The sequence below is a fragment of the Pinus tabuliformis genome, chromosome 6 (genome assembly GCF_031772625.1).
Source record: "Pinus tabuliformis cultivar Carrire ecotype Pingquan chromosome 6, CPIR1, whole genome shotgun sequence".
NCBI lineage: Eukaryota > Viridiplantae > Streptophyta > Pinopsida > Pinales > Pinaceae > Pinus > Pinus tabuliformis.
The window spans coordinates 571331612-571357531 of NC_142292.1; the positions used below are offsets into that span (position 1 = coordinate 571331612).

The 25920-nt window shown below is 36.7% G+C and overlaps 1 protein-coding gene across 1 annotated transcript in view; it reads right to left on the reverse strand.

Moving 5' to 3' along the window:
* Positions 1 to 1036: 1036 nt before the first annotated feature.
* The window catches only part of LOC149259802 (ATP sulfurylase 1, chloroplastic-like), a 61966-nt gene continuing 37082 nt past the window's right edge, over positions 1037 to 25920 (reverse strand). Inside the window, exons 2-5 of the mRNA XM_089419129.1 lie at positions 2852 to 3257; positions 2315 to 2575; positions 1810 to 1896; positions 1037 to 1609 (exon numbers count right to left, since the gene is read on the reverse strand). Coding sequence (XP_089275255.1) covers positions 1472 to 1609; positions 1810 to 1896; positions 2315 to 2575; positions 2852 to 3257 — 892 coding nt within the window. The 3' untranslated portion in view covers positions 1037 to 1471. The remainder of the gene's footprint in view (positions 1610 to 1809; positions 1897 to 2314; positions 2576 to 2851; positions 3258 to 25920) is intronic.

Here is a 25920-nt window from a genome sequence, read left to right on the forward strand (position 1 = left end):
TTTTGAGGTATACAATTTTTGTTGACAATTTTGTCACCGAGATTGTAAATGAAGTTATCAGTCACGTGGTTAATATGTCTCTGAAATCGAAAGAGGCTCAAACTTATCAGTACAGTCCTTTTTTTTACTTTTCTCTCTAGTAAAGTTAAATAGCTTGGATTCGGGCAGGTATCAGACCGCCATTTTGTACTGCTTTTCTAGTTTAATAATGTCTTCCCCAGAAACTTTGATGCACCGAGTATCGAAGAGGGCAATACAAAATAGAGAATGCATCATACAACTCTTGAAGTGGACATGTAATAGGGAAAGCTATTTCTTTGACATATTCCATCGGAGGTGATATTTATATCTCTCAAAAGTACACTTGGTGCGAGCACAATAATTCTAATATGGCACCGGATGGTGCAGTTTATACGATCTGTATATAATATGGAACATATTAGTTACCATTTCGGAGCATAAAGGGAGAACACTTCATGTAACAAGGGAGACAATTGGGAGTAGGCAGAAGTCTATATGCTGTAAAGAGAGAAAACACCCTATTAACTAATTGTATTAAAAACAAATACGAGTAAACAGACAAAAACGCTCACTTAAGTAGCCAATTCTCTCTCCATTTCCGCCTAGATCTTATATGCACGAAACATATGGCCTATGCAAGGGATGGAATCAACTGATTTAAGTATTTCAAAGAACGAATCGCTATGTGCAAGGGAAAAAATGCTTTACTAATTGATCATTTTTTTTTTATCACACGAGATCAATACATTTCTAAAATAAAACAAGTTGAATTGCTAAGAACTAAGTGCTTCAAATCATCTGATGCCACACATTATAATTGGTAGAATAAGAAACCAGGATATTTTAATCTTACAAGCAAAGTTACTAAATCTCACGTTATTCCTATATCCCACAAGAAATTTTAAATGTGACATCAAAATATAATGTCATAATAAGATTTGTCACTACCTGACTTGTCACTAATTAACTCTCCCTTGTCAACTTTCATACGGACAATCACCATGATATACCAATCTTTAGTCTTACAAGCATCACCTTACAGAGTTTTTATAGAAACAATACTTTGTACAAATAACAGCAATCCAAATATTTACATTCACAAACTTGTGCAGCAGATAGGAAATGGTACATCATAACTAGAAACTATCTTTCATAGGCGCTGCCTCTACTGTCTTGTTTATTAGCAATCCTCACAATAAAAGCTTCGGAAATACCATAACTACTTCACCCCACAACATTTTCATATCCGAAAAGTGAAATGTTGGGTCACGGACTTTATCGTGATATCAAAAGTTTTATAAGATATCCTTCTATGCCAGCTATAAAAGACGATATTGCTGGCTTAGACTTGTCCCCTAAATAACATCAGCATGCAGAGAAGCCAGGATTCCAAACATATTTACAACAGAAAAGGCGAAAACGTATTTTAATTTTACAAAACAAGCTGTGACTAGACTGCTATTGCTTCTTTAAATTTCTTTATCTCCAATGACTTCACGCTTTGGTAGTACTCAACTAATACTTTCCATCCTCCTGGACACATAAATCCATCTGGGGGATTCTCACCATTCTTGGCAAGATTGCGCATCTGTAACATAAAAGCCACGAATTAGTTTTTTTCCCTTTTTCTCTCATGTTGTTTACAAAAGGATAGATGAAAAACCTTGAAGCAATACTTGCACAGTATGGTCACAAAAAAAGGAAACTAAACTGAAGTAGATCTCCAATAGAATATGTTATAATTATTGGCACAAAACACACAAAAAAAACACCAAATCTGGTGCATACCTTAGTGCCTGAAATGAAAAGAAAGTCATCAGGCCGTGAGGGGTCGAAGAATGCCATTTTATTTAGCTTTTTGTCATACGCAGCAACCTGCAGAAATTTAGCCAATGATATCACAAATCTAGGATTTGCCGAGGAATAAAATGAATTAACAAAGCATTATAGGTACAAATCCATAGATAGAAATAGGATAACTCCAAACTTCAAAGAGCTCATTATAAATCTTTATTAATATGCTGATATTAACAACATCCATTTTTTATGCATCTAAGAATCCAGACACACTTTTAAATCCATCTACAAACACCAAAGTTCAAATATTTGTGTCAGAAAGAAAAAACCAAAATGGCCTTGTCCTCTAGGAAATCACCAAAATTCACCTAGTATACCGTTGCATCTTGCTAGTAACTTTATCCATAAGATGCAAAACCATACATCAGACACTCTAATCTGCTTTTTGAGGTTGACAGCAAATGAGAAAATGAGAAGGCACACAAAACAGTCGTACCCTGAATGGCAGAATGTTAAGCCTCTCAAGACCAGGAGCCATACTAAGAACCATCTTTCCATGATCTGGGTCATACAAGTCCCGATTTTCCTTAGGATGACTCATACCAGCAGGGTCACGACCAACTATATAAAAGTCAGCCCCAGCATTTATTCGAGCCTTGGCATGCCACTGGACTTCTGTTGGTCCTGCATAATGCATAGGGGAGGGAAAAATTGCAAGGACAGTTGTCGCTGGGTCAAGTACACCGTCTTCAAGAACCTGAACAAAATGGGTGCAGAAGTAAACATCCAATATCATCTAAATTGAACATATGTTTCTAAGAAAATAATCAAATAGGCTATATATAATCTAAATTGCCTATATGTTTCTGATGAAAATAATCCAATTGGCTATGTAAAATTTATCATTTTCCAAGTAAAACAGGTTCTGGTGACATGGATAATGCATACAGACCCACTAAACAATGCTCAATCATCTCAGTCAGAAAACCCCTATCAAGAACAATGAGATATATAAAATTCATTTGGCAGTAACCTTGTCATGTTGTCTCATTCGCCAACTGAGAGGCACGTCATCTACTTTTGTAAAGCCACCCAATGGATGGAGGAGTAAGATAGGATTCTTGTAGCCCATTCCAAGAAGGCGTCTGCGAGTGTCTATCATTAGCAAGGCATGTCCATTGTGAATAGGATTTCTATGTTGGGAAGCAAACATTGCATCTGCTTTGCGCTTTTCAAATTCATCATGGAGTCCCCTAGGAGAAAGCCTATAGTGATCAAGGCCATCATTATAAGTGATCCGCTCCAGAAACTCCAAATCACCACCAATAAGCCAATTGCCTGCATGAACAATTGCCTCCTCCACATATGGCAATCCTGGAGCAGTTGTTCCCCAAGTTCTTGCAATCCGCTCCTCTTTGTTATGTTTGTAAATTTCAATGCTGTGTAGGGAAAAGTTTGAAATCATTATTTTCAACCTATTGATACAAAATAATAAAGCAATAAAAGAATGCTTCAGCCACTCCAAGAAAAACTCATCACAGGAAAGCATTCCTCTACTCAGATCCCAAATTGGGTAGCCTGCATGGACCCAAATACAAGACACAACTGTTTGCAACAGTAATGCTTTGCCATAGATTTCCAAAATTGAAAACTTTGCAAAGTGAAAATGAATACATCATACAAATTCATTAAGGTAGAGGGTATTCAGATTTCAAACACATACATGAAGGCCTATCCAAAACTATCCCATCCAATATCAAAGTAGCTACTAAAGATCTACATTGCAATCTAAATTAGATATCTAAATCTAAGTGTCTGTCAATGACTCAGTTTAATAACATAGGCATCTTTTGAGTTAGTGTCTGCACGTCACCAAAAAAAGTAATAGCATGTTGTGCACTTAAATGTCTCATAACATAAAACAAATATTTGCTTTAGAAGACGGGCATTCTTGCCTGCCATAACCACACCCCATACCTTTTTTATGAATTACCTAGGCTTCAAGAAATCAACTGTAACAATGAAAATTGTAAAAGCAGCAAACATGGATAGTTAGGTGTTCAATGTTGAGTGAAACTGTGATATCCTTACTTCTTGTTTTTAGCTAAAGTACAATTAATATATCTACATCTGGAAAATGGGGAGTGAAAAAGGGTAGGGTCAACTCCAAGAAATATTGCTTGTGTTTACTTCAGCTATAATAAACAGATCAAAAACAATTTGGAGATTATGTGGCAATGGTAGACAGATTAAAACCTAACAAAAGGCATTTGTTTATGACTTCCGTGATGGAATCAAAAAACAATATCAAGATCAAATTAAGCTTCCTCTATTGCCAGATCAAATAGATTACATAAAAGCAAAACTGCCAGTTAGAACTTAGAAGTGATTTCTCATATTCATGAAACTAGATTATTTATTTAGTTAGACGATACAAGCTTTCTCAACAGCAAAATAATATAGCCACTGAAGCAGTTTAGACAAGAGAAAGCTCCTTGATAAATAATTCTCTTAAAAGTTTGTATTTGCAGCTATGTTGCACAAAACTTCTAGGAACCCGACGTTTTGCACCGCACCCATACCCAAAACTCAGTCGAAACTCGACCACCATGTAATCATCTATGAGAGTTAATATAGACTTGGTTTTCTTTCTTTTTTGTCATCTATGGGTCTTATTTCCCTTTTTTCTTGCAAGATAATGTATTATTCAATTATTTATAAATTTCTTTATATATATATATGACATTTCGGTTGGCATTTCCATTTTTGGGAGGTGACATTCTAAACGTACCCGTTTCAGAAACTCAGAAACGTTTCGGCGCTTCGTGCAACTTAGATTTGAAGCTTTAGGTATCAATCTGTTCCATATTAGAAAAGGAATTAAAAAAACAAATAGAGCAGTAACTAAACAATAAATATCCAAAATGCTAGGAAAGAGAACCATGCATGAGACCATTTAAATGCCAGTCTTACATGGCAACCAACTTCCAAAACCCTCATATGGTAGAACTACATCATTCTCAACATCCAGAATGAGAACAAAACTGGACAGTGGACATGACAGGAATCCCAGTTCACTAATGATTGAAGCCACAATTGGTCGTCCATGGGTTAAATCTGGAAATACATTATTTCAACAAATCATGAATTCACAATGTCGTTTGATGTTGAACCAATGGCCAAAGATTAAACTAGTAGGTTTCCTGTTCATGGGCTAGCTTTATGTACAGTTAGTCCTTTTCCTGGGCTCAGGTAGCTTAGTCAATGTAAAATAAGCAGCCAAGAGGAAGATAGAGAGAGATGAAGCAATTATGCCACAAAACGTAATTTATTCCTACCAACATTTATTGGGATTCCTACAGAACACAATTTGTGTTTCTAAAGGAAACAGGGTATGCTTGACATGATTCAAAATGCCACATCATACAGACAGTTGTCTTCCTGTTTATCATGAATATTAGTTATTACAGACAAAAACATCTGAAAAAAATTCATAAAATATATCTGCAGCCCATTTTAAAGCAGATTTGCAATGGGAAAAATACAAATTTGAGGACAATCAATACTAGTTGTCCTTTTACCAGTTTCTCGCAATGCCAATGTAACAGAAGAAAACTGCCTAGTGTCTGGATTCCGTGCTAGAGAATCAGGTGATGGGGATATTACTGATTCTGTACTTACGGTTCAGTTGCAACTTGCATGAATATTTATTAATACAGATAAAAACATTTGATAAAAAATCTTTCATAAAATGCATCTGCAGCACATTTTTAGAGCACAGAGCTGCAACAGCCAAGATACAGGTTTGAAGCCCATCAAAATCAGTTGTCCTTTGACCAGTTTTGTACAGGGCCAATGCAACAGAAGAAAACTGCTTAGCATCTGGATTCTGCGCTAGAGTGTCAAGTGATAAGGTTATTGCTGATTCTCTACTTATGGTTCAGTTGCGACTTGCATTGGATAAGTCAGTATGGAGTGACCTAATATGACGTTGTTGGAAAACGCAACTGGCTACTACCTAACGTGTGACAAGCAGAGACAAAACTGACCTTCGTGCTTGTCTCTGTAGTCGATTTCTTCAATTGATTTCAGTGAAAGCCTCTGACACTGCAGATCTACGGTATGGGGAATTCTCAATTTTCCTGTTCATGCATATTGTTTTAGGGCAACTGCCACGGGCTTAAACAAACAATTCTCAACTCGAAAGATGTGATTGGAAATCAAATAAGTCAATTCAGTGATTAAGAGAAAATAAAAGCCAGAAAACAATGATATTAAGGCTTTCAGCATGTAAGCAAATCCAAAAAACATAAGACCATGTGATCAGTTCAGAGGCAATCAGTATACAGGACTTATTTGACTGAACAGATTCGATTGTATAGGAGAGTCTCATTATGGAGATTCTTTAGGACAGAAGCCCTTATCAAATACTTTCAAATATGTTATAGGTTCAATAGGCCAATGGGTCTGATGTGAAGTTAAATAATCTATGGGGGGCTATGGAAAAAGTCTAAACACACAGAAATCGATGGACAGACTCGATGAAATGGAGAGATATTTGACCTCGAAAGGTTAGAAAAATCTGAAAGAATTTGCCAACACTGAATTGAAGGGAAATTATGCAATTTGGTGGGTTCTTGTGTGGTGCAGCAGAACCCAAATGGGTAAAAAGATGACACAGAGTTCAAGCAAAATTTGTCACAAAGTAAACTTTCTTTTGACAGAATGGAAATAAATATTGATCTAGCCATTGCAAAATCTGAGAGAGAAGTAGCAAAGTGTACAAAGAATACACTAAAGAATCCTACAAGATTTTGACACATACAGGACACAATGAGGACAAAGGTCAGCGAGCCCAAGGACACAATGAGGACAAAGGTCAAAGGACATGAAGGAAATAGCATGACAAACAAATGCCAAGGTAGAGGTCAGAGAAACTTTAGAGGGAAAGGAAATAGTCATTATTGACCACAGATTTCCTATTACACAAGTGGGGCAAGAAGATACAAGTCCTTTGAGTGTCGACATCAAGATAATGCACTTGGGAATGAGCAAAGAATGTAATTCGCACAGGCAGAAGCTTCAAAGGACAAAGCAACAATTACGACCACAACCGAACAAGGTGAAAAATTGATGATGCGTAGAGATATGATTGTGCCAGTGAAGGAAAAACAAACAACAAAGAAAGATCAATACCAAGGAAAAATATTCTTAGTGTAAGATTTCACTGATCAACCTGCAAGAGGATGTAGAATCTAATTGAGAAGCAATACAATTAAAAAATTTAGAGAATAGAAGAGCAGAAGAATTAATGGAGCAAAGTAATTCTCATAAACATGTAGAAAAGAAATCATCCAAAGATGATAACGAATAATTACATTAAAATACAATGCAATTGAATGCAATATATAACAATTACTAATGCAACTATGCTAGGCTTAACTACATGCAAAGCATGAGAGAGCATGCATTCCCTCATTAGAAAACTGAAGTGTGCTTCCATAAGGGAGTTATCTTGACTTTTACTAGCCAAGTTTACTCAACTACCTCATGCGCTTTCACTACTAGAAAGTAGGGTCAAACCCCTCAAAACCACACTTATTCCTAGAATCAATAAAAGAAGTACATTTCCTCCTAGAAAATAGCAATTTATCTAAGATAAAAGTGAAATTTATCAATGGTGATTAATGAGCCTGTGGTTTTGGCAACCCATGATATTTGCCCATGCTAGTACATATGATGAAGCTCAAGTTCACTCTAGCAGAGAGAAATATGGATGTGAGGAAAAATGACTATGTATGTGAGGGAAATGATGCATGTACACCAACACTTAGAAGTGAGGGAAATGATGCATGTACAACAACACTTAGAACCAAATGCAAGGTTGGTGTAAGTTTTGCAAAGTTATCATAGATAGCAGTGGTGCAGAAAATATGGTCTTGGTAGAGATGTTATAGAAGTTGGGTGTAGCACAACATGAGCATCCATAAACATATCGGTTGTTTTGTTTTCAATGCAGATATGCTGTCCTTGTGGAAAAATCAATGTAGTGTGATGTTCCACTTAGAAGAATATCAAGATGAATTCCTATGTGTTGTGGCAATTTGACCAAAGCATAATGCATGATGGAAGAAAATTTTAGTAGTTGTTGATCAAAGATGAAGATTCCAAAGAAGTGTTGTTGTTGTTAGGGAATAAACTCTTGAGGTGAAGGAGATGAAGCAATGCTATGCAAAAGTGCCAAAGAAATTGGCCAAGCAAAGCAAGATAACAAAGCACGATGAGAGTGAGATTCCTAATGAAGTGAAGAGGTTGTTGGAAGAGTGCAATAACCTAGTGCACGTATATTTGTCAAAACCAATGTTACTTGGGAGCGGGAGCGGAAGCGGGGAGCGGGAGCGGAAGCGGGAGCGGGAGCGACCATTTTCAGAAGCTCCCGGTTTGGGAGCGAATCCCGGAGCGATTTTTTAAAAATATATATATATATTTTATATTTTTTAATTTTTGATACATATATGTCAACAAAAACATGTAGAATGATGAATTAGATATAAAAAACATAAAAAAGCATAGATTGAACCATATAACAACAATCATCTAGAAGTTATAATCTTCATCAACCACGTCCGCAAGTTAGTAACATAGTAACATACAACATATTGAGTCTCATGATTCATCAATCTTAAAGTTTCAAGCTTTCAAAATTCAATATATAACATTTATCATCATTGATCACCAAAGTTGTACTTGTAAGCTAAGTGTAACCATTACAACAAATAATATCTAACATGAAATGAAATGTTATAAAATGAAACGAAATGAAACAACTTTCAACTTTCATGAAGCATCATATTCATAATTCATTACTAATGAGTTATAATTGCCAACTTCAAACTTAAATTGTCATATATTGTTTAAAAAAATATCATAATAAATATGAAAGAGTCAATAGTTATAAAAGCTACTAGAAACTAGAGAAGAGAAGTAAATCTATTATCTATTTCTTATGCTTGGGCCTCTTGCCACCACGAGAAATGTCTAATTTTTTAGTCTTGTTGCAAAATCAGGATCTTTGTCATTAATATCACCCTCCAAGCATTAATATCCAGAGGTATCTTTGTCATTACCTTTGTATCTGTATAGGGATCTTTGTCATTAATATCACCCTCTAAGCATTAACATAAGATAGAAAAAGCATAGCATGTCAAGTCAAGATTTTGTTTGAGTGATGCGTACATTTTTAGAAGGGTCATGATAGAGGAGTTCGACAACCAATGTCACTAACATCAAGGTACATAGAGGGATTGGTACTCTTGATTAAATATGAGTTCCATACCCTAATACATGACAAAATTCAACGGAAACATTGCAATCCCCCAATCCTGAAATCCTGAAAAACTGATAAGTCTGCTGGATTTTGAATGAAATCTAAAATTCTACTTTCTCCATATGAAATCCAATGAGGACGAAACCACTCTCAAACATCCTGAGTCATTTCATGGTAATGTTAAAAATTTAAGTAAAAGGATGAAAATGAAAATTAAAGAAAATGTCACTTTTACTTTAAGAATTTAACATTACCATGAATAGCATATCAATACTAGGGCCTAGACTTGATCATTAAGTTGCCCCACTCAAAAACTATTTGTTTCTTTCAAAAAAAATTGCATTTCGAACATTACTACAAAAAAAAAAATGCAAAAAAGGCAAAACGCTCCCGAAAACGCTCCCGAAAAGGCAGGGAGCGAATTTTTTTTTAGGGAGCGCGCTCCCGACCCGCTCCCGCCCGGAGCGCGGATCGGGAGCGGGAGCGAGGGGGGGGGGGCGCTCCCCCGCAACACTGGTCAAAACGAGTACTGCTGAAAAGGAGATAGTGCATGAGATTGACTCAACGCTCAACACAAAATTATCAAATCAAGTAGCACACAAGATGAGTCCAATGGTAAGTGCAGAGTAGAATCAATGAGCTGGAGAGTTGTTGTACAAAGGATTGATCAAGTAGAGTTTGAGGCTTGAGCTCATGTGCCATTCCAACTTTGATCATATCATCATACTGAATGGGGATATATTGTGGACAATCTATACATACACAAGAGATATGAATAAAATTACAATAAGAGACAAGTTCCCATCGTCAATGATAAGCAATCTAATAGTTACTTTGGGCAGTGTTACCACTCCATTTAGCAAGTTGTTGAAGATTCTATACAACCCACTATGGCCTATACACATAGGAGAGGGGCCCATTGTCACCTTGGCCTAAGTCCCCACTCTTCAAGCCCAACTCCCACCAAAGAGCCATGGAAGGCTTTTAGTGATCTAACTCCAATTGTTGAATATAGTAGCAAGAAAGGATTCCTTGATATGTGCCTTAATCAAAGGAACCACAAGAAGTTTTTCCTTGAGCATGCACGAGTTCCTATGAGTTAGGAGCTAATTCCTAAAAAGTAGGATGAATTCCTAAAATTTAGGGCAAATTCCTAAAAGTTAGGAGTGCAAGAAGCAGTTGACTAGGGCTAAATTATAGGAAGGACGAATTAACACAACCAGTGAGCTTTTGTTAACTAGTCAATCAACAGTTTGACTTTCCTCAAATAGAACTTGCCAATAATAGCCTAATCGAAGTGCTGATAAGGAAGACGAAGACACAAATTTGGTCATTGTCTTGTGAGCACAAGTTGGTGAGACAAGACAATAGAGCTCGCGGGTTTGTGAGAAGGTTGCACAGGGTTGTGTGTGGAGCTTGTGAGAGGCAAAGTGTGCAAGAGAAGCTTGTGCATATAGATTGATAGAGGGCAGTGGAGATCAATAGTCTTGTAAGGGTTTCAAGCTTAGATCAAGCAGGAAAGACAAGAGTGTTTTTCAAATTGAAACAGTTTTATTTGTAAGAGATCAATTGCTCAATTTCTATAAATAAAATTCTCAAGCAAGCATAGGGTTTTCACAGTTAGGTTCCCTAGACAAAATATTGTGTTTTTCCACTGTGTGACTGTGATTTATTTCTATTCCTATTCCGCCACAAAATTTAGTAGAGAAATTTTGTGTCTATATGAAAAGAAAGTAGTTTTCAGATTGTCCATATTAGTGGTTGCAGAATTTCGTGGATTTTCTACATGGTATCAGAGCAGTGAATAGAATCTAGACCAGCACAAGAAGAATGCAGTTGGAAGATTGTCCTAATGGTGTTTGGGCAGAGATCTGAAGCAGCTTAAGAACAATATGTGTATGGAATGTTAGTTGTTGATTTGCAAGCCTTAGATCCGTCCAAGAGTTGACTGTGCACGTAGTTTTGGAGGCCCTGAGGAAAGTGACAATAGGCTTGATGTGTCACAGTGACAAGGCAGATTTGTGTGCCCTAGGAGCAGCGTCCTGGAGCAGCCAGAATCTTGACAAGTGGGCAATCCTTGAAATCCTCATGTACAATGATCACTGAAGGACTAATGAGTTGTTAGGAGGAAAAATTGTGGAGCCCTAGTTCAGTGGGTTGTAGATGGCTAAATCACTAATAAGAGGGCAAATCCAGAAGACCCAATGAGTAGACTTCTTAGTGGAGCTAGAGGCCTACTAGTGGGTAGATCAGTGAGCCAAAGTTCAATGACACAAAAGGAGTTGTGATCATTGATAGTGGCAAATTGTGGACTCGTAGAGCATGGTGGGAAAGAACAAGTCTTTAGATCAGGTTCCGCAGAAGAAATCAAGGAAGCCTTCTAGTTCAAATGGAGAAATTGCAATAGCAGAGAACTTGGTGGTGTTGGAGACATATCCAGGTGTTGAAGAATGTAACTAGTGTTGAAGAATGTAACTAGTGTCGGTCTCCATAATTATATTTAAAATGTATTTGTCAAAAGAAAGAAAAATAAATTTTATTATTAAATAAATTGACTTATTAAAGCATGGGTTTCATGCTTGGGTCAATTGTTTTTAGGTCAAAGCCTCCATTGAAGGCTTCTAGGGTTTATGTCAAGTGTCCTTGTCCATGTCATAATGTAAAGAACCCTTCTTGGGATTTATTTGTCAAAGAAGAAATTTATTTTATTGTAAAATAGGTCAATTAGGCCTCCTCCACCATGTCCTCAAGAAAGGACAAGTCGGCCTCAACAAGTGAATTCGACCTCACAAACTCAATATATATTGGAGCAAGTGTGAATTTCAAGAAGGAAGTTGGAATCGAAGCTTTTGAGTCTCTCTCTCTCATCTGCAACGAAATTCTGAAGCTACATTGAAGCTGGGAAACTACATCGAAGTTGTGAAGCCACACGAAGTTGTGAAACTGCATCAAGGTCGAAGTTGTGAAGCTGCATCAAGGTTGAAGGTGTGAAGCTGCTAGGCTAGAGCTATTGAAGTTGCTAGATCGAAACTACAGTCCTAAAGCTAGGTCGAAGTTCTGAAGCTGGGGTCAAAATTCTGGGTTGAAGCTGCATTTGAGAAGTTGGCACTTGGTAACTTTGGAAGAGATCATCTATCAGAAGGAAGAGTTGACTTGGTGGAGGAGGAAGGTCTTTTGGTCTAGGGTCTTGGTCTATTTCAATTTGAATCTACTGAAGGAAGAGTTATGACTGGGTTTTCCACTATAAAGGGGTTTTAGCCCTCACTGAATGCCTACATCTGGTGTCCATGATCTTCATGTTTTTGCTTTGATGATTGCTTGATGAAAAGAAGATAAAGGAATAACATAAAGAAGCTAATAAGAACATAATAATATCACAAGTAATTATCAACACAAGAAAATCTTTCTGCCTTTCTGATTTTCTAACATGGTATCAAAGCTAAGGTGAAAAAGGAAGAAAAAGGCAGGTTGAAGATCTATTGAAGAAAAGGATCAAGGAAAGGTCATTAAAGAGGATCATATAAGGAGATAAGTCTACATCTATAGGAACTATGTCAAACTCAATGAAGGGAGAAAACAAATTAAAAGGAGCCTCCAACTATAGGGCCTGGAAAAAGAGGATAGACCTCATTCTTGAAAAGAACAAAGTTTTGGATCTCGTTAAAAGAAAAATCAAGAAGCCTATTGATGACTCAAGTGATGCAGAGAAAGCAAAGTTTAGAGAAACCGAAATCGTGGCTATGAACCTAATAGTGGATGGAATTAAGGATAACATAATTCCATACATATCCAACATAAATTCCACTCAAGAAATGTATGAGGCCCTCTCCAAGTTATTCACAATCAAGGACATTGGTCAAATAGCAAGCCTCAAGAATGAACTAAGAACTATTAAGATGACAAATGATGATATAGTTTCATAATATTTTATAAGGATATCCAGAATCAGAGATGAATTCCAAGCAATAGATGAAGTCCCAAAAAAGGAGCTTGTAATTACTGCCCTTCTAGGACTACCAAAATCATGTAGTGCCTTTGCATCAAGACATAACAGTTGGAAGGATACTCCAACATTTGAAAAAATGTGGAATGCATGTAGTCAAGAAGAAGCCAGAATATCGTTAGTAAACAACGAGGAGGATGAAGAAGAAAACACCTTGAATCCCTATTCTGCTCATCACAAAAACAAGGGAACCTTCAAGAAGTTCAAAGGACCAAAGAAGAAAGCGGACATATCCAAGGTTGAATGTTACCACTGTCACAAGATGGGTCACTACAAAAGCCATTGTCTAGAGAATCCAAGAAATAAGAAGAGAGAGAGGGAACATGAGAATGTGGTTGATGAAGATCCACCTAAGTGTGAAAATTCTATCTCTGCAGCAACTGATTTACTTTTCCTACTTATTCCATCATAAGTTATTCATGAAATCACTTCAATAAACATTAAAATAAATATTGTTGCAGATATCACACCGTAATACAGAAACAAACATATGCACAAGAATCAACACATTGACACAGATATTTTGGACTAATGTCCCCGGAAAAACCCAATGTGGGAAAACCAGTACAGCAAGGGAGGATTTTATTATTCAGCAATTTTCTAGTACAACAGGGTACCAAACTAGCTTACCCACAGATAGACAAATTCTCCAGCACTTCTTCTGATCCCAACGTCAGCCCTGCTGACCTCTGCGTCAACCTGTTGAGACTCTGCGCAGCCTCTCTGGCCTTCTACGTCACTCCTGCAGCCTCTGCGTGGATGACGCAAGCCCTGCTGGCTCTGCGCAATCTATGCTGCCTCTGCGTGGCTCCCTCTGGCCCTGCGTCTGCCTCTTCTGCCTCTGTGTTGATCTCCCGTCTCTCTATTTCGTACTTGCTACCTCCTGACTGCTCACCAGACCACTGGTTCAATTTCTCAACTAACCCCGCTCCAGAAATTGAACTGACTGGTCTCCCTCAGTGTATTCTCCAAGTGACCCTCAAGCCTCCTCTTATACTTTTCTCGTTGACAAATCAACGGTCGAGATTAAGTCCCTAATCAATGGCTAAGATTAGATCTGGCTTGATCCATGACTTTTGGACCATTCTAACACAGTTACACATTAATATTTTATTTTCCCTAAGTTTAGACTTAGGGATTACATTAAAAATATTAATTATTCTAATATCTCCCAAACTGTTTAGAATCTACCCAAACCCTTTCCGGGTATTGGAGATCTCATGTGTCTTAGCCTTTCCACCAAGTTTCGTGGTTAGAGCACATCTAATGCTACCCCAAATCAACGCTAAGAAGAACAAGATCGAAGAATCAGAAGTCAAGGACTTATACTACTAAGTCCTCTCTCTCTCACAAAGCCCTCCCAATCTTTTATTTTTGTTTTGAATTGTTTTCCTTTATATTTTGATTTCTAGAGTTTATGCATCTAACATGTCTTGTTAGAACATTTTTCATTTTTATAAGGTTGTAGGTATCCCTCAAAAGGATTGCGTTAAGAGGGAGCCTCCACTATTTTACCAAAAGATAAGTATTATATTCTTGGTTTCATCTTTTCATGTTTGGTTTCCTCCTTACATCATGATTTATTTGTATTGTATACTAATAACCTCTCTTTATATTTTCCTTGGATAGTAAAGCTTGTTGATTGCTCAAGGGTTATGGAGGAGACTTCAAAGGATAGACTTGAAGCATGAAAGAAGTTCTATTGAAGCTAGTCAAGATTTGATGTCCTACAAGGTTTGTTAAGGAACAACTCAAAGGTATGCCTTAGACTATAAACTTTGTTATAAAGTTCTCTTCATAAAAGGTATGTTCATTCTATTTTAAATTTGCTTTACATTATTGACATCGTTATGTCTAGGATTTTGAATCACAAAGATTCTTGTTAGGGTGATTAATCATTAGATTGAATCTACCCTCATTATCTATGTTGCACGGGTTCCCGCACCCGGGCGTGGGGTTCTCGAACCCGTCCCGGGTTCCCGCACCCAAGTACCGGATTCAGGTACGGGTTCTTCCCAGAAGAACCGGGTTCTTCCATGAAGAACCGGGTTCTTCAAAAAAAAAATTGGGTTCTTTTCCTTTACTGGGTTCTTGGATTCTTGGGTTCTTCGGGTTGTTTTAAAGGCTTGCCAGAATGAATGTCACAATTTCTTGTTGTTTCGGACTGTCTGCAACATGAGCCACAACTGGCAGTCCACTTTTATACACTCAATTTGCCTCCTACAGCTGCGGCATAGTCCCCCCTCCTTGTTGTTGTCAAACGTTGAGCTTTAGGGCTTGATTCATGCCACTGTTTACACAAAACAACTCACTGTTCACTAAGGAACAGACCTCGGCCTCCCTATGCAGACTCCTGTACCCAACCGAAGCCCTAAACAGAGATGACAATGCCACAAACTTACCTCTACGCAGCCCAGACTTGTTAAATTTTTAATTTTTTATATTATATACTATAATATGAGAAGTATACATTTCAGTTCTTTTAACCTGAAATAGTTGCAATTAGATTAATAAAGCGCAGAAAATCTTCATCATTTTTTGCATTAATGAATGGCATTACATAAATGCATTCATACACTGAATATAGCTTTGTGCTATTCTTTACAATATAAACCGTTCAGTGAGAATGTATTTCAACTCAATCATCTACACAACATTCAAGCCAGTTCATTATCTACCCTCTAACAATGGTGTTGCTTGCCCTTGCAATGTAATTTCACCATGGATCAACAAAATCTAATTAAATGGTTCAGAATTTGTTCAGGGAAAAGTAAAACAGTTCATAGTATATATATTTTAATTTTTGAAAAATTGAATCATTACATTAACATATAAATTCTGTGGTTTTTCTTAAGGCTTGTGGCTACATTAAAGTATAAATTATGGCTGCTGGCAGCATATATTTCACTGCTATCCCACCAAACACACAAGGCAGTCCAATAAAATAAAGTTTAAAATATTGAGTCTTTGAGAACTCATAATACTTTAGGATTTTTGAGCGTACCCCTGAGTTTGTAGGAAACTTGGCTAGTGTATCTCAATCAGGTGTGTGTGACAAAATCTGTCCCATATCATGATTCATGTTAATATGTAAACAATGAACAGTTTTTTGGTGATAAATTTAGAAATTTCAATGTCAATGTTGAATGTTCAATGATGTGCATGTTTAAATGATTATCATTAAAGTTTTCTTGTTTAAAGTTGAAAAAATATACAAATTCAAATTTCATATATATTATTAATTATAAATTTATAATTTATAAAATATAATTATTAAAATTTAATATTATTATATTACCCAACGAACCCACGCACCCTGTTTCCAAAAATGCCGTCCCCGTCCCCGTCCCCGAACCCACGTTTCCTGGCAACATAGCTCATTATATTATCATTCTTGTGGAACCCTAAAAAGTTTCACTGTAAAACCCTAACCTATGGGTGTGTCAATATTGATTATGAAACCCTAGTCTACTTAGGGTTATTGATGAAATCTAGAATTCCTATTCTTTTGATGTTTTGGTATTGTTATGATAAAAACCCTAGCCCGTTAGGGTTTGTTGTTAATGACAATGGTATGTATTGAAACCCTAGATCTTTAGGGTTTAGTGAATTAGGGTTTGTGAACAAAGCCCATGTAAGTAAGATTCTAGGAATGAAACCCTAGGTTTATATTAGTCTAATCGAAACCCTAGTCTGAATGAAATTGTTGATGTATTGATGTTTGTGTCTTGGAGATATTGTTGTGATATGATAGTGCATGATTATGAAATCCTAGTATGTATATGCGAGTATGCTAACCTAATTATTTATGCTCATAGATTGTGAATTCTAGTGTTTGTAACAAAGCCCTAGTAATTGATATTCTAGGATATGATAATATTGTTTTCCGATATAATTTAGTTTTGATGATAAAATCTAGGGTTTTCAAACAAACCCTAGTAGTGTCTAACATTGTTGAAACCTTAGATGCATGGTAGGATTGTTATTAACTGCTGATATCTAAGGCTTTGTGTCTCAAAGTTGGAATCTAGGGTTTGCAATAAATCATAGTAGAGTCTGTCATATCTCTAAAAGTAATATTGAGGCCCTAGATAGAATGAGACTGATTTCTTGATTGAGTTGCTTTATATTGTAGTCAATGGGTTTATGGCAATAACCCTAGCAAGAAGTATGTGTTTCTTACTAATCATGAACTTAACTAGGTGTTTAATGTCTAAAGTCTAATTGCTTCCATTATATTGACATGATTCTGATATAGTTAGCTTTATGCTTTTGTATTTGGTTGTACTTGTTGTTTAAGTTGTGCAGGTACATAATCTTCAAGATGTTGGAGATGCTTGTAAGTAAAATTGACTTGATAATATTGGTGAGAATGATAAAGGAAGTTATGATGATAACCGTGATATTGCAAGAAGGAATGAAGCCATGATAAGTTCTCCGATGTTATAGAAGAAGTGGTTGATCTCTCCAATTAAGAGAGAGTGCATATTATGATGGTCATGATGGATACCTTGAAGAAGAAATCAGAAAATAAATGAAAGTACTACAATGTATTGAGGATGTCTTGATTTTGCTGAAGAAATGAAAGAAGAAAAGCTTCTAACTGGTTGCATATGAATAACTTGATATAAGTAGCATTAGGATGATTGAGGACCCCGAAGGTTTGTGTTTACTTGTATATGTATATTTGAAAGTTTATTGTTGATTAGAGTTTGTGTTTAAACAGGTAAATCTCTCCATGAAGGACGAACACTTGGGAAGCATGCTTGGACAAATGGATATATCTAATTTATTAGGGAGACATGAAGCATCTAATGGCATATGTTTGGGAGGACATTTGCCAACCTATGTGTGTTTGATGTCTAGATCCCGAAGAGGGAGGGTGGCGTTGGTCTTGGAGCTCTGACCTTGGATACACACCTAGATCCTTGGATTGATGGTTAGTTGGTAAGCCTGATGGTACCTACACTGGCTGAAAGCTTTAGTACATCTTAGTCCCTCCCGGATAGATAACCTTGGTCAGGTATCTAGTCCGAGGCACTGAGTGTGCCAGAACTCTTCGTAGTTCATTTTGGAGATCTTCCATGTCCCTCTATAGATATAGGTAATTATGAATACCTCCCAAGTTAAGAGAGAGTGTTGAAGAATGTATCTAGAGTCGGTCTTCATAATTATATTAAGAATGTATTTGTCAAAAGAAAGAAAAAGAAATTTTATTATTAAATAAATTGACTTATTAAAGCATGGGTTTCATGCTTGGGTCAATTGTTTTTAGGTCAAAGCCTCCATTGAAGGCTTCTAGGGTTTATGTCAAGAGTCCTTGTCCATGTCATAATGTAAAGAACCCTTCATGGGATTTATTTGTCAAAGAAGAAATTTATTTTATTGTAACATAGGTCAATTAGGCCTCCTCCAACAAGTTAGCCTCAAGAAAGGACAAGTCGGCCTCAACAAGGGAATTCGACCTCACAAAATCACTATATACTAGAGCAACTCAACTCATTTAGTAGCACATCGCAAGACAAATTCGAATTGCAGTAGCTGGGAGCAAAAAAAGTGTGAAGTTCAATAAGGAAGCTGGAATCGAAGTTTTTGGGTCTCTCTCTCTCTCTCATGTGTAACGAAATTCTAAAGTTGCATCGAAGCTGGGAAACTACATCGAAGTTGTGAAGGTGCATTGAAGTTGTGAAGTTGCATCAAGGTCGACGCTGTGAAGTTGCATCGAAGTTGTGAAGTTGCATCGAGGTCGAAGGTGTGAAGCTACTAGGTTGGAGCTACTGAACTTGCTAGATCGAAACTGCAGTCCTAAAACTAGGTCGAAGTTTTGACGCTGGGGGTCGAAATTCTGGGTTGAAGCTGCATTTGAGAAGCTGGCACTTGGTAACTTTGGAAGAGATCATCTATCAGAAGGAAGAGTCGACTTGGTGGAGGAGGAAGGTATTTAGGTCTATGGTCTTGGTCTATCTCAATTTGAATCTACTGAAGGATGAGTTATGACTGGGTTTTCCCCTATAAAGGGGTTTTAGCCCTAGTTGAGTGCCTACATCTGGCGTCCATGATCTTCATGCTTTTTCTTTGATGATTACTTGATGAAAAGAACATAAAGAAGCTAATAAAAACATAACAATATCACAAGTAATTATCAATATAAGAAAATGTTTCTGCCTTTTTGATTTTCTAACACCAAGTGGACGAGGTTCTTCCAGAAACACCTTCCTCACTAAGAGGGAGTGCTGAAAATAATAGCGAGAAAAGGTTCCTTGATTTGTCCCTTAATCAAAGGAACCATAATGAGTTTTTCCTTAAGCATGCATGAGCTCCTATGAGTTAGGAGCTAATTCCTAAAAAGCAGGACAAATTCCTAAAATTTAGGGCAAATTCCTAAAAGTTAGGAGTGCAAGAAGCAGTTGACTAGTGCTAAATTATAGGAAGGACGAGTTAACAAAACTAGTGAGCTTTTGTTAACTAGTCAATCAACAGTTCAATTTCCCTCATATAGAACTTGCCAGTAATAGCCTAATCAAAGTGCTTATAAGGAGGAACAAAGGCACAAATTTGATCATTGTCTTGTGAGCATGAGTTGGTGAAACAAGACAATAGAGCTCACGGGTTTGTGAGAAGGTTGTACAGAGTTGTGTGGAGCTTGTGAGAGGAAAGTGTGCAAGAGAAGCTTGTGCACAGATTGATAGAGGGCAACAAAGATCAGCAGTCTTGCAAGGGTTTCAAGCTTCAATCAAGCAGAAAAGACAAGTGTGTCTTTCAGATTGAAACAGTTGTATTTGTAAAAGATCAATTGCTTCATTTCTATCAATAAAATTCTCAAGCAAGCAGAGGGTTTTCCCAGTTGGGTTCCCTAGAAAAAATATTGTGTTTTGCTATTGTGTGACTGATTTATTTTTGTTCCTATTCTGCCGCAAAATTTAGTAGAGAAATTCTGTGCCTGTATGAAAAGAAAATAGTTTTCAGATTGTTCCTATTAGCATTTGCAAAATTTCTTGGATTTTCTACACCAACCAAGTTACTCCAAAACCAATTCCTAGAAATGGATTTAAATCGCTGAAGGGAGGGGCTTTATATTGCTGGTCTGCTAGTTTAATATAAAAATTTGCAATATATATTTAACTACACCAACACACAAGAACACTAAATATTGATAAAATTTAACAAATGAGTAGTCTAATTTAGTGTACTGAAAATATACTAACCAAAAATATGATTTATTCTATGATTGGTTACTTGGCTAGATGAGTTACTGTATAATTTTACTTATTGTCCTGTTTGACAAGTCTGCAAAATCCACAATTAAAATACTAACAGCAAGCCAAGACACTCAAAATTTTGTTAAACATGGCGTGTAAGTAAGCAAATTTGGTTTATTAAAAATACCTGACCGAATATGTAAGTGTTTCTAGATTAAACACTCGATTAAGGGAGTTTCTTTATAAATTTTCTTGTTGCTATGTGCTTAGCAGGTCTGCAATTTCTGCAGAAAATGCAAAACCAACAAGCTAACCCCTTGAAAAGCCACACAAAAATGTCTGAATATTTCTAGGTCTTGGATCTAGGGGTGGTAAGGTTAAAATACTAAAGATCAATTTACACCAACTTTAAGCCTTGGGCCTGCTGCAAAATTGAATTTCTAGCAAGCTGGAAATTCACTTTTGGAGGACTTGGGGTCAAAACCCCCTGGGTATTCGCCTAGAAAATTATTTAAGCTAAAATTTAATTTTGAAAGGGGCTAAAATAAATAAAATTTAGCTGCATATGTAAGATAAAATCTATTTAATGAGATTTGAGCTAAAACAAGATTAAAATTTACTAATTGAAGAAATAAGCCTTGTTGACTGCTTTTTGGGTGAAATGCAATATGAAAATTCAATATATCAATGTATTCTTGTAGATCTACACACAAAAACTAGATACACCCGTGTAAAATGTCACAAATAAACTCAAGAAACAGATATATCTCTCCTTTGGTTAAAATATGAAATTAAGCTCGAATATGCCAAGATTATACTAGCTAGAAACACATAATTTTCAACAAGCTAGTAAATAAAATAAAAAGTTCAAATATTTAAATTTTTAAATAAATAGAGGGTTGGAGAGTTAGGCTTGACCTTCGCCTTTTACCTTTACCAATTCGTAGAGTTGCAATCATAACCCTTCCTTTGTCTATATTTCCCTTTTGAGACTAAAGAGTGACAAGTTGGGGGTGAAACTTGTTGGGTATTTGTTATATTCCTTGCATGATTAGCTATGTTTGGACACCAATTCCTAATGGGGGCTTGCCCCCCCTCGTATCACTGTCACCGTGGGTGGTCGAGCCCCCCATTCATCATTAGGTCGGAGATCTGATCATAGAAGTTATGTTAGGGTTTTTTCCCTAGAAGGCAACCCTCTTTTAAGAGGAAATTGTATAACAACTATGTGGTCATTGAGAAATATTAAAAAAACCTTGTTGATTTTCCCAGTTTTGGGTTTCTAGGATAAAATATCTATGCAAATTGTGTGCATGTGCTATTGAATCTTTTTTGTTTTATATTGAGAATCTGTTTGTAGGAATTAATTATATAGGGTTAACACCTACAAAACTATCTCACTCTCTTAGCCTTGAACTTCTCTATAGGAAATTCTAACTCGCTAGGAGGACTTGTTCATTTGAGATGCCCCTACCAAAGTAGAAACAATAGCACTAAAAACACACAATTCCAGACAGAGATTCCCTTAGAGGGCTTGTCCAACACTTGGAAAAGTGCGTTCTTAGTGACTAGCAAAGGGCAACATAGAAATCTTCCCTTCCACATGATTGTTTGTCCCTTAATATAAGTTGCATGATACAAAGAAACAAGTACATGTTTCTGAAACTGAAACTCACTAGAAACGAGACCCCCAAAAATTTGGAAACAGGGAAACGTGATATATATATATACATAGCACATTATATTGAAACATGAAATCAGTTCATTATGAACAGATGAGCAAGAACATTTAAACAACAAACATAAATGACAAGCAATGTTCCACCATCACTTATATTGGGATCCTCATCATTAGTATCACCCTTTGCCTCTACCTCAATCCTCTAGGGACATTAGTCAACACCACCCAATTTTGATGAAACTACCTAATCCAAGCTTTAAAATATGCTATGAAAAGCCTAGCATGCCTGATCAATGATTTTGGTTTGAGTGAAGGGTACATTTTTGCTAAGGCCATGATAGAGGAGTCCAACAAAAAATATTGTTAGCATCGAGGTACATAAAGGGCTTGGTGCTCTTGATTAACTACCAATTCCATACCCTCATACATTATAGAATCTAATGAAAATAATCCTGAAATTTTAAAAACTGTTAAGTTTGTTGAATTTTGAATAGGATATGAAATTATACTTTCTCCATATGAAGACCGATGAGGTTGGAAACACTCTCAAACATCCTAAAACAATTAATGGTAATGTTAAAAATTTAAGTAAAAGTGACATTTCTTTTACTTTAAGAATTTAACATTACCATTAATTAACAACATTTTGGTGCAAACTAAGAGTGAAACCCTTTTTAAACAAAAAATTCTAGTCTTAGAGGTTTCTAGAAGTCTCATTAATTCATAATTAACCTCTGATTAAGCAATAAAACCAAAAATGTGGGTCACAACAATTAAATCAAGGCAAAATCAAACAAATTTCATTTGGAAACGCATTGTACAGATGTAGAAACACGTTTCAGTTTGTATGAAACACATTTCCAACATGTGAAACGTGTTTCATACGAAATGAAAGTTGAAACATGTTTCTGTCGAGTTTCAAAGTTTCGATATGGAAACACGACTGATATGCAGGGGAGGAACAAGTTTCTTGCACCCTAGCCCTCAATGAATCTCTACTTTGAGTTTGTAACGGAAGAAATGTAACTGCAAAACAAAATTCATAAAACACAGTGATAGGGGAAAAATCAAGAAAGAAGAAAATAGAAGAATCAACTCAATACTCAATACGCAAGAGAATATTGTTTGCAAATCAATTTCTTTGTATTATGGAATAAAATGATCTCACAGTCAACAACAATTACTAGAGAGGCTAGCCTTTTATAAAGCTTTTTCTAACAACTACTTTGACTCTCTCTAGAAAATAATATTTACTAGTAATCCACATGTTAGAGACTTAGACATTTTTTAATAAAATATTACATTGAATCCATGACTTTGCCCACCAAGGGATCGAATTGACTCTCACAAACCCAAGGAAGCCCAATGTTCCACTTGCAAAGGATCTGGAAGTCAACAAGTTGAAGAATAGTTTCCTTTAGTACTCCAACGTTCTCCTTGAACTTTCCAATAGCTATCTCACCCTTTGACTTGACTTTTCCACGCACAGTAACTCGAATTGGACCACCTTTTTCTACTTCTCCAATGCCTTGATGAATTTTCCAATTCTCCCACCTGGGTCTACTATAGCCCGGACTTGATTTCATATGGGTCTTGCTTCGTTTAACCACATTATGCCCCGCGTTCCTACATTATCATTGTTTGCCATGTCATCATGTCTTGTGTTGGATCTCTAACGCACTTGGGAATTTGGAGAAACCAATACATGGGTTTTGTTCCTCTCATTCCCTAGACCAATTTTGACATATTACATGTCAAATTCTAACAAAAGTTTCCCTTGTTATGCCATCTGGAAAGTTGTCCAGGCTGACGTACCATGTCATAACGGCCCAAGTGGAGGATCTCTAACACCCTTGAGGATTTGGAAAATCTAAAACATGGGTTTTTTTCTTGTTGTTGAGTAGACTACTTTTGACGTAATGCATGTGAAAATCTCCCCAATGCTCCCCCTCTTTTGCTACCTGAAAACCTGTGGCACCTATTTGACCAACTTTGACCAACCATATCTTGAGAATGCCTTCACCAAATGGAAAAATTCCATGTGGCATGTCATCGTCTCACTCTGCTCTATAATCTGAAATCTTGTTGACTTTTTTACTTTTGAGACAGCTTTGCATTAGTAAACGTGGACTACATTGGAAAGCGTGAAAAAGTCGCTAACTGTGAGACTGCCATGTCTAAGAAACATTTGAAGGATACTACATCAAAGCCAAGGCCACCTACAAACTCGATAGACTCATAACCATGTGGTAAGACATAGGTGCAACTTATGTGGGCTGGACGAGCCCATACATCAGTGATCACCCCTACAAACGCAGAGTCCCATAAAACCATGAGTCCTCAAGTAAGCCCATCCAAGGTCCTCCAATCATATCCAAGATGAAAGGAACCAGAGATGAACTCAAAGGAACGAGACATGGTCCGACCAAAACAATAAAACACAAACAAAGAGACACAAGTTCTAGAATACCCCATATACGGCGTCACATGGTTGTTACATGGTTTTTGACTTGTGAACTTGGGCTTACAATCATGTAAAACAATGTTGTGATAGTATATAGGTATCCCTGCTGAAAGAGGGGTAACAGGTAGCATTGTTAACACACAAATATGCACAAAAACAATGAACAGACCAGTGTGATAATTGTAGGCAATCTAACCCTGTCACTACCAGATGCCTCTTTGTTAGGGCTGGTGCTTTGGGATGTCTGTAGGGTTTTTGTGTGCCCATTTTTAGGGTGTAAAATCTATGTATCAAACGAAAATAGATCAGCACAATTAGGCTGCCCTCTAAGTGCCCAAAAGCACCCAAACATGATAAAAAGTTGCAAGTTAAATTCGAGAAATTGGGATTAGTTACTTTAATTAAATTTCAGCAGCATGAACAAAAAGGAATGGAGAAGAATGTATGCTTTGAGTGAAAGAAAAATTCAAAACAAATGCCTGGAAAAAAAGTATATGTACCTTAGTGAAAGAAAGATTCAAAAGAAGTGCATAAAAGTAACAACATAAGCCCCCCTGTACAATTGCTCTCAGAAAACAACCACAAAATTTAAAGAGCTTGAAAAGCTTAGAAGAACTTGTCTAACATATTAGCATAGAGGACTGAAATCAACCATAGATACTTCTCATAATTAGCATGCATGCATTAACATAGTCCAAGTCAATTTACCAAGTATAAAACATTTGCATGCCTGAGTTATTTCCAAAGATGTAGGCTGCATGAACTGTTCTCTCCCTTTTTATGGACAGTCAGCAAGTACATAACAATATCCCATCAAATTTCTCCTTAGAAATATTTTGCATGCAAATATACATCAAGGAATAGGATGAACTGTCCTAAAGAAACACACAAGATTTATGTTATGCATGGCATGGTGAAGAGCTTTTAGCTAAAACTTTGGTTGAAAACAGTATGGTGGCCTAGGAACTAGAAATATACGGCTGTAAGGTGTATTAAATATAGCGATGACCTCCCTCAAACAAGGAACACCCTCCTCGTGGCTAAGAGTAGTGTTTTAGGCTCAAACCTATGCATGAAATCCTTCTAAGGCACTCCAAGTATTAAGAAATCTGCCCTAAGAAGTGAACATAACTCAAAATAGCAGCCCACACTCTTATTTTAAAATTTACATACAGCAAGGTGTAAATTTAGCAAGGCTACAAGAAGGGAAAGTGCGCTAGGACAAGAAAATCAAGGAAAATAACTTCAAAAAGAGGGGAGGAAACTCCTTTGATGCACTCCATCAAACCATGTACGCATACACCTCACAAGCAGTTTGATATGCTTGCAAATAGCCACACGTCCACACACGATATATCTGCTACCCGCTGATGATGAAACCACTCACCTTCTATCCAAACCAGAACTCCACAACAATTCCAACATTGC